Here is a 14,619-nt window from a genome sequence, read left to right as displayed (position 1 = left end):
CGGAGTCCACGGATTAGCAGATTTGCATTTTCATTCCATTCCGCGAGGCTCGCGACGACAAAGTTTGTATTTGCAACGGGATAGTTTACGTTGTGACAAATAGCTTCCGAGCGAAAAGAACGGAATTCCTCGGATAACCAGATTCCGCGAAATAAATAACTCGATTCTGGACTTCCTCCTAGCCGCTCTTCTTGCCTTAATTGTCACATTAATTCCTTGGTAATTAACTAGAGCCTCGGCGCGGAAATAAAAATGTTAGCAGTTAATCTCTATTTAGTATCTTGTTTCCTCTCACACTTTGCCAATAAGCCAGCGCTCTATAGTTCTGTCTCTTTCTTTCTCTCTCTCTCTTTCAAACACACAGCTATGCAAAGTCTATCGAACATTCATTGATGCCTGCATTATGTACGCGCGTACGTACGCGTTCTGTTGTAATGCTGTAGCCTACTTTAGAAAAATACGCTCCATCGTTAAACGCAAGAGGAACCTGCCAAGCTAAAAATAAATACTACGCCTTGAATTAGAGAGAAAGAGAGCGCGCGTCGTATTGATTGAGAGAAATAACGTTTTCTCAAGTAGCGTTACTTCTTTCCCATGATTATGCTAACGTCAGGATCGTTTTCGCAATCGCTTTCCGTGAGAGCGCACGTTATCCCGTACGTACGCACACGTATGTACGTACGCCATGAATGAAAATCGTTTATTCACTTGCGCTCCGAATTTTTCATGGGACATATGACAATTTAATATTCATGGTGTAAGGGTGAAAAACGTTTTTCTTCTTTTTTTGCGGTTACGAGCGGCTTATCCGCGGTATCAATATCCGTAACGCGAGGCCGTGGAATTTTATTACGTTTGATTGTAAAACCAACTCGGAGCTTTTGACTACAAGTTTGCAATTCGTGAGAGCATCGTTGCAAGCTCGGCTGACCCTCGTGAAGCGCTAAAATTGTCCGTCCGCTTTTATTTTGCGCAAACTATGCGAATCCGGGAAGCCTATCATCTGTTTGTCTAACGTATCGATCCTTGACGAGCATAATTGGCTAATTGTTTTTCTCTTTTCTGATAGAATCGTGGGAAGATCCATTTTTATTGGTTTCCCCTTTTCCGAACGAAATTTTGAACATCGATTACGCATATCCAGATGGAGTATCAAATAGTACACCGATGAATGCATTTTTTCGTTTTTACACAAATAGTAAATGTTTTATTTGCGCTAATTGACAGCGAATTTTTCTCGCCGTTCGCTTTTTGCGTTCACCCGTTTTTGTACGAAAAAACGTTCGTCCGTTTGGTCATATCGAATTTCAGTCTTCCGACTTTAATTAATCAACCCTAATCGATTTCGGCGGTAGCGTGTATATTGTCGACTCATGCCGGAGGGCACACAGACCGAGTTATATCCCATTCTCTCGTTATTATTTTCACGTGAAAAAAAGAAAAAAATATCTATCCGAGAAGAAGGATGCGCACACGTATCGCTCGCGCACTCACGATTTTTCACGCGCACGGGGAAATGTTCGAGCCTGTCCGCGAGCTCCTGCCGATCCTGCCAAAGAGGATCGTTCGCCGCGTGAGGATCACGCCGCTTCACGCGCACACACGGGAGGGCATAGACACCCTTCGATCGGCACACGGGCGAGCGTGTCCGCAGTGCGAAAGGCTCTTTTATCTCGCCCCCGCTCGCCGAGACGCACGCACGCACGCACGCGCGCGCACGCATCGCCGACGAGGACGACGCATCGCCGTCGAATTCACGCGCACGGGAGGGTCGCGTCCACGGCGGCGTCCTCCACGCCTTAAAATCCCGAAACGCCGGGCGTGCTGGAACGAGGGAAGCTCGATCACGCGAGGGGCCGTTCACTCCGCGGCTTCACCGGGTTGTTCACGCGAGTAGTAGTAGCGTCGTTCTGGCTGCCGGCGGCGGCGGGACGCCACTCGACGGCGACGACGGCGCCGGCACTTCCCCGCTACCATTATTATCCGCACCTCGGTCGTTCCTTGCAGGGAGAGCGCGCGCGTTTCTCTCTCTTTCAACCCCGAGAGTTGCTCTCGCGCGTATACCGATATAAGCGAATACACGCGCGGCTGAGAGTCGCGACGCCTGCGACAGGCGACGCGGCCCGACGCGACGCGAGTAGAAGCCGATCGACGAGGGCGGCCGCCGGTATATATACGGTGTACGCGCGTAGCGGGAAGGCCGTGTAGGCCGTGTTAAGCACGGCACTCGCTACTGCCGGCTGGTACAACGTGTACCTCCGCTACTAACCTAGCGTGCCCGTCCTCTCGCGTCGCTTCGCCTCGCCTCGCCTCGCCGTAACACCACCACTTCTTCCCACCACCGTCCGAGCCCGAGCCCCGCCAATCCCCTCGCCACGGCTACCTGGCCAAACCCACCCTTCCCGCGCCCTGTAGTCGCCGTACGGCGGCGCCGATCAACCCCTAGGGCGCACGAACCACCACCCCTGCCGACCGAGGCATCCACCGCGCATGACGCGCAGTGCCGTGTCCATTCCGTAGGGTACCTAGGGGAGAAAGAGGATTCGTTCTCTAGCGGATATCGGACGTTTTACCCCGCGATTAAATTTTGTGAAACGTGTGCGTTTCTCCGCTCCGAATCTTGGTCTGGTTCTAGATTTATCTCTGTGTACCCGCGCGTTGTAAAGTTTATGTTGAGCGAGATTTATATTGCAAGAGGAAAAAGATTCTGAGGACGATTGGCGAACCCGGTGCGCAATTTATGACTATTTTGCGCAACCTTTGTTGCTTGATTTTTGCGTTGCGCGTTTACTCTCTGACTCGTTTATTCATATTTTTAAATGTAACCACGGAGATGCTTCCGCACATGTTTTTCCAGGATAAATCTTCCGTCATGAAAATTTGCGATGTAATATTGAAAATGTTCAGGCAACGGACTGCGCGCGTGCAAGCTCGTGGAATTTTCATCCCGTGTATCCCGTATGAAAAATAAGTATTGCGGGTGTTGCCTGTAAAGAAACCTCTTTCTTGCGTCGCCTAACGCAACATGAAAAAGACCGACGCAAACGGAGAACGTTATCGGAACCTGATCACGATGCATTGCGTCGTTAGCGTGCCGCGACGGCGATATATCGATCGAGACGGTGTGCAAAATTGCGTAGACGCCGCATTCGCGCGGGGCGGTTCGCGCCAGATAAGATCAAGTAATGCGAAGGGGGTAGAGGACACGAAAGGGGCGCAATGTCTATTCCTTGCGACCTCACGGCGACTTATCTCTCTTTCTCTCTCGTCTCGTGTCAGTCATTTTTTTCTTTCTCTCTCGCTCAGCGTTGCCCGGCGGGAATCCCGCAATCTCCGGAGAAATTATACTCCTCGAACAAAGTACGAAGGGGATGAACGAGCGAATCGGCGAGGGCACGCTCGCGCGAGGGATGGAGGGTACGGCGACATGCATGGCGCCGCCACGCGGCAGTATTCAACCAGTGGTGGCGGAATAGTGGATGTTGACCTGCGGGGCCAGCCAACCAGCCAACACGAATGAGTCCTGGTGACTCGGTGACCGATCTGCCGCTACTCGCTGGCAAGACCGGAGGTTGCCGCCTGTATTCTGGCGCCCCTGGAGAAGCCCAGGTGGATTTCACGCTGGAGGAACAAGGTGCGTTAGCTGAGGAGACCGGACGGTGGAGAGCCGAACAGCGCACGTGCGAGGAACGAGATAGAGAAACGGGAAACGAAAACCGGACACAGAGGAAAATCTAAAGAAAAAAAAGATTGGGAGATACAGAGAGGAGAAGAGCCAAGGGGTGAAGGGACGCAGAAATAGGAAAAAAGGTCGTGGTGGACGGAGAGAGATAGCACATGCGGTAGCAGCCACCACGTCGTATACCAACGCCACTTCATATTGATTTTCCGGGAGGGGGGACGGAGGGGGTTGGTATGGTGGAGGAGAGAGAAAGAGAGAGAGAGAGAGAGAGAGAGGAAGAGCGTGTGAGGCAGAGAGACGAGAGAGCGAGAGAGCAGGGAAGCGAAAGAGAAGGAGAATTCAAGGCAGAGGTATGGGGGGAGAAACCGAAAGGCAGAGAGGGATGGAGCGACCGGTTCTTCGTCGTTAACCACCGTGGCTAACCCCTAAGGTTGCGTCCGGGGAAAATGGCGGGCTCCAAACCAAGCGCGTCGGTACGGCATAAAATACACAAGCGCATTCTGCCGAGATGCGGTGCGTGCGTGCACTCGCTGCGCGTAGCCGAGGAACAGAAGTCAATTTTGATCTGATTCTGGTCAGTTCACGAAGAGCTCTCGGATGGCAGTGAATGGCAACATAAATTCGCGCAGACACGCAGAGTCGGATTTACAACCGCATAAATAATTTCGATCACAGCAACAGCATGATAGCTGCACGTCGGAAACTTATACTCGGTGTTTAGAGTGAAAAATAGCCTGGCGTGTTATTACGCTGCATTACACGATCGCACACAGTTAAGCGTGTACGTTGCGTGTACAGGCCGCGTAGATCGTGCATTGACGCGTCCATCCCTCGTGCGATTACTTCTCTCGGCCTGACGAGATAATCGCGAGGGATAGTCAAGCAGGAGATCGGGAGCTGATCCGCTATTTATTCGAAACTTTGCCATTTATTCGAGAACTTGATAGTATTAATAATATTATATTATTCCGAATTATCTAGATGGGCTTTTTTCTGCGCCGTCTCTCGAATTAACGGAGCACTGATGCGTTCTGTATTAATCAAAGGAACAAGGAACCTCCTAGCGCTCCTTTATCGCTTCAATTTATTTCCGTCACGGCCTTCCCGGCCGTCCGTACGTGTCCGTCAGTACGCCGTCCAGTAATGAGAGCTAATGGGGGAAGATCGAAGGAACAAGGAGTATCCACTTTTTCTGATGAATCGTTTCAGGAGTGACATGAAAAACACCGGCGAGAAACACGGTCGATCGTATCGCACGGTGTGAGAACATATGCAGCTCGAATCCGAAGACGTCGCGACAGGATCGTTAATTAATCCGGTCATTCATTATACAATAGTTAGGAACTAGTTCGCCCTGGCACAATGGCAAGCTTATTAAGCGTGCATCGCACATGCGTGCTAGCGCGGGTCGTTACCAAAATGAAATGATTATCCTGTCCTCGTGTATGAACCGCATCATCCTTCTTGCGGGGATGATTCAGTGGTACAGTTCCCAGAATGATTAAAACCGCGTGATATAGCGTTTGTTATCATTTGTCAGTAAATACGTCAGGATAATACTATCTAACGGAACCACTCCCCATTTCATTACAATAATGACTATTACGCGGCTTTTGGAACGTGTTGGATAAGTAATTCAAAGCAGACAGAGGGTGAGAAAGAGAAAAAGAAGATAAATGCAGGACACGAAGGTAGAACAGGGTGCAAGATGACAACGTAGCAGAATAAAAACAAGGTGCTGCGGTCGGAATTACCGAAAGGTCGTGCACCGTGAAAGAATAAGGATAAGGGATTTGCGTTCTGTCGGCGGAAAGTTAAAATGGCTCGGATGCGGGCGCGGATCCGCAAACTTTCCGCAAGTTGCCGTAATTAAGGGTGCGGAGCAGGCGGAACTTGATATATCTATAACACGGAGTTAAAATCGACGCGCTCAGTTCGCCGTTTCGTTATAGTTACACTTTGCGTTAAAGCAGCCGATAGATAGAAGGATAGACGACACCGACGTAGCGCCATGACGCTACGCTATGCGTCGCGGCGCTGAGCAACGTAATCAATGTCACAAGCGGCCCGACAATGCAACACCGCGGGGTATCACTAATCTCACGTGACATTAAGCATTTAAATTTGTCCAAGTTTAAACAGCTCCTTCGGTGAGTATCGATCGACCGAGAAAACCAGATTGAAGCCCGCGCACGTGTAAAGGATATCTCTCCATGTTGTGAGACGAGATAATTTACTGAACTCCACGTGCTCAGGAATAATTTCTCGAACGACGTTACGGCGAGAAGATTGGAATTTCATCGCTGTGTGGACGCAAATAAAATTTGTCATAGTTAATTCATCGCTCGTCATAGCAATCGATGAACGAAGCTCGTAGTTGATGTACGAAGCCGGGTGTACGCGAATGACCACTTGTTGTCGTGAGACCGGCGTTACTTAGGCATCCGAAATGATTGCCGGTTTTCACGGAAGCCGGGTAATCAATTGCCAACCTGTTCGAGAGGGTTAAACGTCGCTTTGCTCTGTCAACGTCAGTCACCCGATTCTTGTCTGGATTTATAGGAGTGATTTCGCTTTATCGTTTCATCGTCGGCGGTCTCCGGCCGGGTCAAACGTACCGCGGGTATTTATTTTCTAGGATTGCATTATCGTGCGGTCCATTTGGCCGCTTTCCGAACCGCACGATCGAGATAACTCCATCGGAACTAATTTCTAAAGCAGCAATCGTGTCGCGTGCGCCCGCGCGCGCGTCGGGGTATCGCGATTTCTTCGAAATCTCCTCGGGTGGTTGCTAGCTACCCTCCACGTTCGTGTCACAATTCCCGACGATAAAAGGAGAGATATAATAGGGGGCTAGACCTGGAAAGAACGCCGAGCTCGGATATAGAGGTCCCACCATCTCCATCGCGGCGTGCAAACAAAATTTGAATATCAACTATAAGATAGAAGGTCGATCTAAGATTTGAGAGGGGAATGGCAAGTACGGAGGAGAGGCTGGAGAAAGAAGAAGATAAAGAAACGTATTAAAAGGGAGATGGAAGAAGGCAAACTCTATTTAACCCTGGCTCAACGGAAAGCCGAAAGACGCAGTGCCGCAGATCGCGCCCGAGATCGGCGGAGGGAGAGTGCAAGAACACTAAATTACAAAACCAAAGGAAATTAACCGCCTTGAAAATGAAGCAAGCAGACGCGAGTAAACTCTGGCATTCTCGCTCTCTCTCGCTCGTGATTGTCGAGTCGAAAACTTTCTGCAAGCACTAGAGCGAATCGCGCAAACGTCTTTCTGCTTTCTCTCTCTTTCTCCCTCTCTATCCTTTATTTCTCGGCTTTGTGTGACGCCGGATGCTAGCTAAATTTACTTTACGTACAAACGGTCCCAGTTCGGCATTGACGAAAGTCAATGCAGGCACTAGTAATAGAAAGAATCGTGTCTATGCGTCGGTCCTTTGCGTTCACTCGCCGACGAATTCGGTACAATCCGCGACTATAAAATTTATTTCGGTCGATGGCAGGTTCCGCGTGCGCTCTCTTCATTTTCATGCAACGAATATCGGAAAACGGTAAGGGTAAAAATAAAAATGCCAATCGCGTGGTCGAACTCGTCCAATGGTAAGAGCTTACTATCAATTAGGTCAAGTTAAGTGCGCGCTTCTTTTGTACGAACTCTCGAACAACAGGGAGACGATAAAAGAAAAATTGTTACTCCAACAACGCCGCTCTGAATCGTAGTACGGCTTATTAGTAATTGGCTTGCTTATTAGCAGGCACTGTACTGACTGCTAGTCTGCAGCAACGAGAAACGTTGCGAATCACGCGGAATAATAAGCAATCGGGCCCTTAATGCATCGGATTCGCACGTCGGGTCTGTAATCGTTAACGGCTGCTTTAAAACGAGGATCGTGTCATCAAGAACAACGTGATCGTGATGACCTAATTAATCAATTGCTCAATTAACAGCACGAAACCGAGAGAATCTCTGTCCGCAATTAAAACGTGGGATTTCCTCGGTCCTTGTACATTTAAGCTAAACATGTTGCGACATTTTAGCTTTCAATCCGTGCGACGAGCGTCACGTCACGCTGGAAAATCTCATTCGATTTCGCAAAATGTGTTAAATCCAACAACTGATCTTGAGGAGTGACACGTCGCAGGAGACGCCTCGCGGGAACTCCGCCAACGTTTCCGAGTTTCCACGGGGAGGTAATCGACTCCGCTTAGGGCGACCCTTGAGGAATCCTCCAAGCAATCGAGGAAACGTGAACCGCAATTTACGAGGAACATGGTATCTAGAAATACAGACGATTGCGCTGGCGCGTGGCGCAGATGATATTATACAACGAGACACCCAGAACTGCCGCGTGATGAATGAACCTGGTCGGAAATAGTACGACAGTCCTTGCGCGACGACGTCATGAAATCGCGAGTCGACGGAGGCTCGTAATTCACGGACAAACTGGTGAATTAGACGTTTCCTCCCCGCTTCCGGCCGGCTATGACATCGGTCCCCGTACCTCGTTTCTCGGTTTGCCGGCAACGACAAGTCAGCGTTTTCGCTCGTGATCGATCGAGCGGTCCTTCAATTACTTAGTGGGCGAAACACAGCGAGTCGTGGTGCTTGGAAAACAGCCAGGAGGTCAAAACGCAACAAGCTGGTCCGACCATTTGGCAGATTCGACCGAGCAGTTTCACCCTCTTCCATCCCTCGCGCCAATCCTGTTTATTCGGGACGAGAGAGCGATAAATTATTTTGCTAGTGGAGAGATTCCTCAGACATGCATGCTTATACATGCGCGAGGCTTTACGGGCTTTAAGAGACTGCAACATCGCTCGATGCGGATCTAATGTTTCGGATCACCCCGCAAGGCGATACCGAACTGCGGGGATTAGAATTTGGCGTGGAATACGACGGGTGGTAGATTTTTCGGAAGTTCGCAACTTACAGTGGAAAGCACTTAAAAGCGTACGAAATCAGCGCGACTCGTCGGTAAGGCGAGACACGTCGGTGAGAGATATTCGAAGATGAGCCCGGGGACCGAGGAACTCGATATAAGAATCGGAAAGAGAGTGAAGGGGTGGCGAAGGACGGGGGAGAACGTGCACATGAAAGACAACTGTCTCCCGGCCTGTTCTTTTCGACAGGGAGCAGCGCCTTTTAGTTCTCTCGTTGTTGTTAGAGAAAATCTCACAGTCCCACTTTCAAAGGCGTTCCACGTCAGCTGCTCCTTTTACTTTCGAGTTCGCGTGGATTCACGCTCGTCTGCGCTTCGTCGCTTCTCGCACAGCAAGCGCGTACGCGGGAAACACCTGTTCTTGATTAGAAAACTTGTACCGAAACCGAGAGGCTGTCTCACTGTTCACGAGACGAGGAATACTCGATGATAATTAGCAAAGTCTCAAGCACTGCGTGCTCCTCATCGTGTCTGCCTTACGTCAGCGTTCGCCATCTGAAATCTGCTTTCGTACAAAGCAACTTTGTCACTCGGTATGACAGGACTAGGCGTTTGCAATATTGTTCACGATGCAAACCGGGACAGCGAGTAATTCGAGATCGAAGAGCGAGGAATTTGCATCCGACGCTGCTACTTTGACTCGCGCAAAGAAATCGTTATGAAACGGGGTTATGAAGTCCGTAATTGCCGCTTTCATTTCCGCGTGGAGGATGTTTCATTAATATTAATATAGCAGCCGGCTACTATTTTCCAGGAACTCAGGTAAGATAGCGCGGATGAAGCGAGAAGGTACAGAGGCGGCGATCGTAAAGGGGTCGAATTAACCGGGCGGGCGCATGCTCTGTACAAAAATCGTTAATTACACGGGAACTAAATGCATGAAGGCAAGCCGCTTGTCATAAATTTCGCGCGACCTCGTAAATCACGTCGAGCACTTTCCCATACGGTTTCTTTTCCTGGTGCGCGCGTCGCGACATTCCGCGTCGCTCGCGAGAGCTCCGCTCGCGGAGCACAATGGCTCGCGTGGAGCAAACGAACGAATTTCGATGAAAAACGGATTGCTGGTCGATAATGGGAGAAAATACGCACGGAGCTCGCTGGATTATAGATTACTCCGTGAGGCCAGCGGGTCACTCGGTTCAACACGGACAAGATCGTAATCGTGGATTAGTTATACGCGCTGAAAATGAGATCGTAACGATTTTAATGATTTTCGATGACCTCGTTCGTTCGCGGTCGACTGAGGTTACTCCTGCTATCTGATCGGATACGGGGCATTATGATCACGCTGGGAATCTGCCGAGATGTCTCTCTCATTGCCTCTCTTTCTCTTTCTCTCTTTTATTCCGCGCTGGATACTATTTCTGCTGGGATCGAAGCCGCGGGTCCGAGACCGTCACGAAACTTGGACGGTGACACTTTTAACCATCGCCTTATCGGACGGTATTATATCCAGTTATATCTATCTTTCGTTCCGATAATGTACAATGTATAATGTATAATGTATAATGTGCATGCAGAAGTGGCTTGCCAGGGGCGGCCGAAAAGACAGTAACGAGAATAACTACTCACGAATCGATAATTTCGCCAGCGATCCAGACAAGAGCCCAGATGCGTCGGCCATCAGAGAACTCCAATTAGACAATTCCAGTTGAACGATTTCTGAGAGGCTCCGGGTGCTATCTTGCCGGAAACTATCGGCCTCAGAAATCATTTACATAAGGTCGAGATCAGTCTGCCCCGGAGTTTGGTACACGTCACGCTCGTCGATGTGGCTACTGCTGCCTGGTTACTTGGGAACAAGGGAATTGTGCGAGTTTGATTAGTGGCTCCGCTCCAGTTCGATCGGTTGATTGTCCCGAGAATCACCGTCTTTGTCGGATGCTTACGTGGTAGTTCTAGTAACGGTAACTCGCGGTTATCGACGAGCACCTTGATGGCCAGCAGTAAAAACGAACGAGTGGGACTATGCAATGTAATGTCGCTCGTGGTGCATCTTACAGATTGTCTCCTCCTGTCGTTTCTTCCGATCTGTTAACCGACTATCAGATCTCACGGGACCTAGACTCATCTTCTTTCAGTCAGTCATGAAATATGTATAAAACCTGACGTATGAAATTACCGGCTCTTTCAAATAGACGCAGATGTGTCAATGGTGAGATATACTCCACGTGAAATTCATTGCAAGAATTTATGATCCCAAACGAGAATTGCTCGAGGCAATCGCAAGTCGATACATCAATTCTCCTTTCACCAACGATCCTTCATCTTCGCGTACGATTCCGAGCGTGCTATTGTCGAAGCGTTCATTCGCTGACTTTACGGATGCACGTTAGTTGGCGCGTCGTAAGGGCTCTCGTTCTCATTTATCACGTACGTATTTACAACGTGCCGGGAACTATCGGTTCTGAACGGTAACGTCTTGAGTTCTCCTTCCTTGCTTCTTCAAAGGCGAGATTGGTGAGATTCACGGAAGCCGTGAAACATTTACGGTCAACGAAACCCGGCTTGCTCATTTAGTTTCGAGGTATTCGGACGTGCTGCAACGCGCGATTTCGTGAGGAGAATCGACTCTTCAGACTCACTCCTTTCGACTTGTCAGTCTTTCAATTCCAGCTTCAACCACAGATTTGGTTTCTCATCGCGTTCATCCATTCGTCCCAACGCTGTATTTCGCGAGGATCACCGCGGGCGACATGGTCCCCCGCGCTCGTCCTGATTGTTAACGTCGAGCTTTACGCCTCGCGTTTTCTGCGTTTCACGAGAGAGAAAAAATCGCGACATGACGCAAGGGAGAGAAAAAATCACGCCGTTTCTCCGGTGGACAGTTCTCGGTGGAGAAGAAAGAAAACGATGCTGGATTTTTGCTTGTATTCTCAGTCGGACGGTCTGACACGTTGTCGCAAAGAAGATAAATTTCCGACGTTCCGGATAACGTTCCTGGCCATTCCTCGAGATAAATTGAGAGCATATAGACAAGATTCTGGGTTTTGCGTAGAATTTACGGGCGTGGGCGCGTGCAAATCGCTGGGGAACCTCTTACACGATACGGTGGGCTAGAGTAAACTCATGTAAATTCGGTCTGTATCGAGCGCAGTGCGACAGAATTTACGCACGCAGATACATACCATTAGGACAAGTCCAGTATATATGCACACTCAGCATAATGTGTTCCCGATCAAATTGCACGAGACGAATCGACGGGATCGGTATGTTCCGCTAAACGAGGGACGTAATTAGCGGTACAGGAAGTAAGCCGCTGATTTTCCGGATACACGAGTGCTTTTCTGAGTGCGCCTATCGAAATGCATTTACTGCGTTTCGATATCGGATATAAAAAAAAGACCATACCACAAGCCCTTGAAATTGTCGGAAGTTCTTTGTGACTCTATCGTTCGATTTTCTGCATTCTCTTTTTTTTTATCGATCCCTGTTATCCCTTAAATTATTGCACAAAAAGAAAAAGATGGGAAAGTTTGTCTGAAAAGGTTCCAAAGTTACAAATTTTTATTTCTGGATCTAGATCTCAACTTTTTAATTTCAAGCAGCATTCGTAAACACAACAACGTGGTTATCGTCTGGCTAAAATATTTCTGAGCATTTTCTCGTTTTCGTGCCTATATGTCTTCCGGCATATTCCCGTGCTCTCTTGTCACAATATAAAAGACTGGGTATATATACCGGGGATAGTCTCTCGACAAAGTCGAGTATACCAAAGATGAAGGCAACCCTCTACCCGGTACCCACGGAGAAACTACCGGATTTTATCGTCCCCAGCCAACGCGCACGACACGCTACCCTTCGCGCGTGTATCAGATTTCGAAACTGTTTAAGCGAACCGTCATACGGCGGTCACACGACACTGTTAACCCCTTTCAGAGCTGCGAGCACTTTAGGGTTAAATCGTCGATGCCATCCTCTTGCCATTTCCCTCGTCAATATTTTCCTAGGTTGCTTTTCTTTGCAAAAGATTCGGCAGATCGATTTGTCGCGAGATACTAAACTGTTTTTTATTCCAATTAAGATTCAACACTCTGGCGGAATTGAAGCAGAATTCTTAAAATGCCATCTCTTAAAACGAGCTTGATATTACGAAGATCCAGTGCGAGCTACAATATTTTGCAGGCAGAACCATCATGTTTCAAGGATTCCGAATGATCTTAAAATAGTGAAATCATGGCAAGTTTTATGGTGGATGCTATATTACTGGCAATAAGAAACGAAAGTTTACATATAAATATCTCGTATATTGCGCCGCATCTTATAAATATTTCATCGCGCTTCGGATTAAACCGATGCGCGTGCACACATTCAAAGATACCATTCGCACATTTTTACATGTACGACCGATATATTTCAATGCTCGTAGCTGGTCGTCAAGTCTGAGACACTTAAACGTTGATTGTTCCCCAACTTCAATCGTTAATGGTTGGAGTGTGGTTTAAAGCTCTCAAACAAAGCACATAACAGGTAGAAAATGTACAGCTATAATAGTAAAAAGAAAGCGCACTTTTCCATATCATTTAACATAGTTATGACACTCGAGACACTCGAAACATCATACGATCAAAATGCGTCGCACATGTAACAACCCCTGATTCCGAATACTTGCATTTTACATTCCGTAAAACTAGTTTACGGTATACAAAGAATATGTTGCAAACGGGAAGTCAAGCTTTGCTTTACATCATCAAGTGACACTTTGAAACACATTCCGAGACTGAACTTTTAACGAAATATAAAGACACACTTGTTTTTTGTTCTCATTTCTCGGGAATGTTTACAACACAATTTTTGCTATCGTAATATTCATTTCGATACAACGCGATTAAAGGCAGAGCATTATGCGAAAATAAGACTCACCTGTCGCAGTCCGCAATGTCGCACGTCGCAGCGATAAGAAAATCGGAACAACTGACACGATTTTAATACTCACCTGTAACAAAAAAGAGGGAAATTACATTAATACCTTAATTAACGTAATAACTCGATCGGAGGCGCGAGAAAGTTCGCCACAATATTAATGAGAAGCATGAATTTCGTTCTTGTGAGATTAGAGAAATCAGACTCTACGGAATTCGAAAGAAATGATAATGGCATAACGGAAGCAAGCAAGATCGCAAGGAAGCAATCTTATTAACGGCCAATGAGCAGCTACGGGATCCTCGTGTGCGAATACAATATGAAAAAGACCCGGTGTCGGATATTTAGAAAGGGGAACCGTGATGAAGCCATTATTGTTAGCAATTAACCGCGTTTAAGCGTGCGGCTATGCGTGCGCTTCTGCCGCTCGCTAAATATGAATGGACGCGAGAGACAACCGTTTTAATTATACCGGTGGTATTCATGAATAAACATGAATCTTGGATCCGACGTCCGAAATGTCTACGATACGTGGCAAAACGGCGATCTCTTCCGGGAGGCGGAACAATGGGGAAGAAGGCCGGATAATCTTGATTGCGCGGATGAAGCCGCCGGAAATATCCCGAATTTCCGCACGAGTTCCACGCGTGAATTGAAAATTACAAATTGTACAAACGAGGAGCATGCAACTGCCAAATTCGAGACAATTCGAGACAACCCTGAGGATTTCATCCAACCAAACGTCTCGTCGATGTGAAATGCGAAAGAGTACGTGTGAGTTCGCGTTGTTGCACATTCAAAATCGTACACGTCCTAAGGGATATTCAGGTAAGTGAGATCGCTCCGAGATCACGTCTCGCACATACGCTTTTATGCCAATTTTTATTAACATTGCAATAGCACTATAGCGAATTGTAGTTTCTTTGCGAGTGCGAGCGAGCTGCATATTTGAAGCAATGGCGGCTTTGTGGGCCGTAGATCCATATCGCCGGCGTTCATTTTCGTGATGAAAAGCCACAGCAGCAGAGCCGCCATATTTCTACCTAATTGTAAGTAACTTTCCTCCGGCCACGTGTGCACTGCGTATAATACAGTTGCCTGGTGCGGTGCATGCACGTTAAACGA

General features: G+C 48.1%; 1 protein-coding gene across 4 annotated transcripts in view; it reads right to left on the bottom strand.

The window, feature by feature from the left end:
- Positions 1-14,619, bottom strand: part of LOC105274476 — a 96,581-nt gene that overhangs the window by 30,772 nt on the left and 51,190 nt on the right. The window contains exon 17 of one of the 4 annotated variants that reach the window (XM_026973946.1): positions 1,495-13,567. The exons of 1 other annotated variant lie outside the window; for it this stretch is intronic. In XM_026973946.1, the coding sequence (XP_026829747.1) occupies positions 13,460-13,567 (108 nt within the window). In that variant the 3' untranslated portion in view covers positions 1,495-13,459. Of the gene's footprint in view, positions 1-782; positions 13,568-14,619 lie in introns of those variants that run through there. 2 more of the 4 variants (XM_026973947.1, XM_011330636.3) reach the window with 2 other exon arrangements.

Source organism: Ooceraea biroi, chromosome 11 (genome assembly GCF_003672135.1).
Source record: "Ooceraea biroi isolate clonal line C1 chromosome 11, Obir_v5.4, whole genome shotgun sequence".
In the NCBI taxonomy this organism is placed as follows: Eukaryota; Metazoa; Arthropoda; class Insecta; order Hymenoptera; family Formicidae; genus Ooceraea; species Ooceraea biroi.
This window is presented reverse-complemented; position numbering and strand designations above follow the sequence as displayed.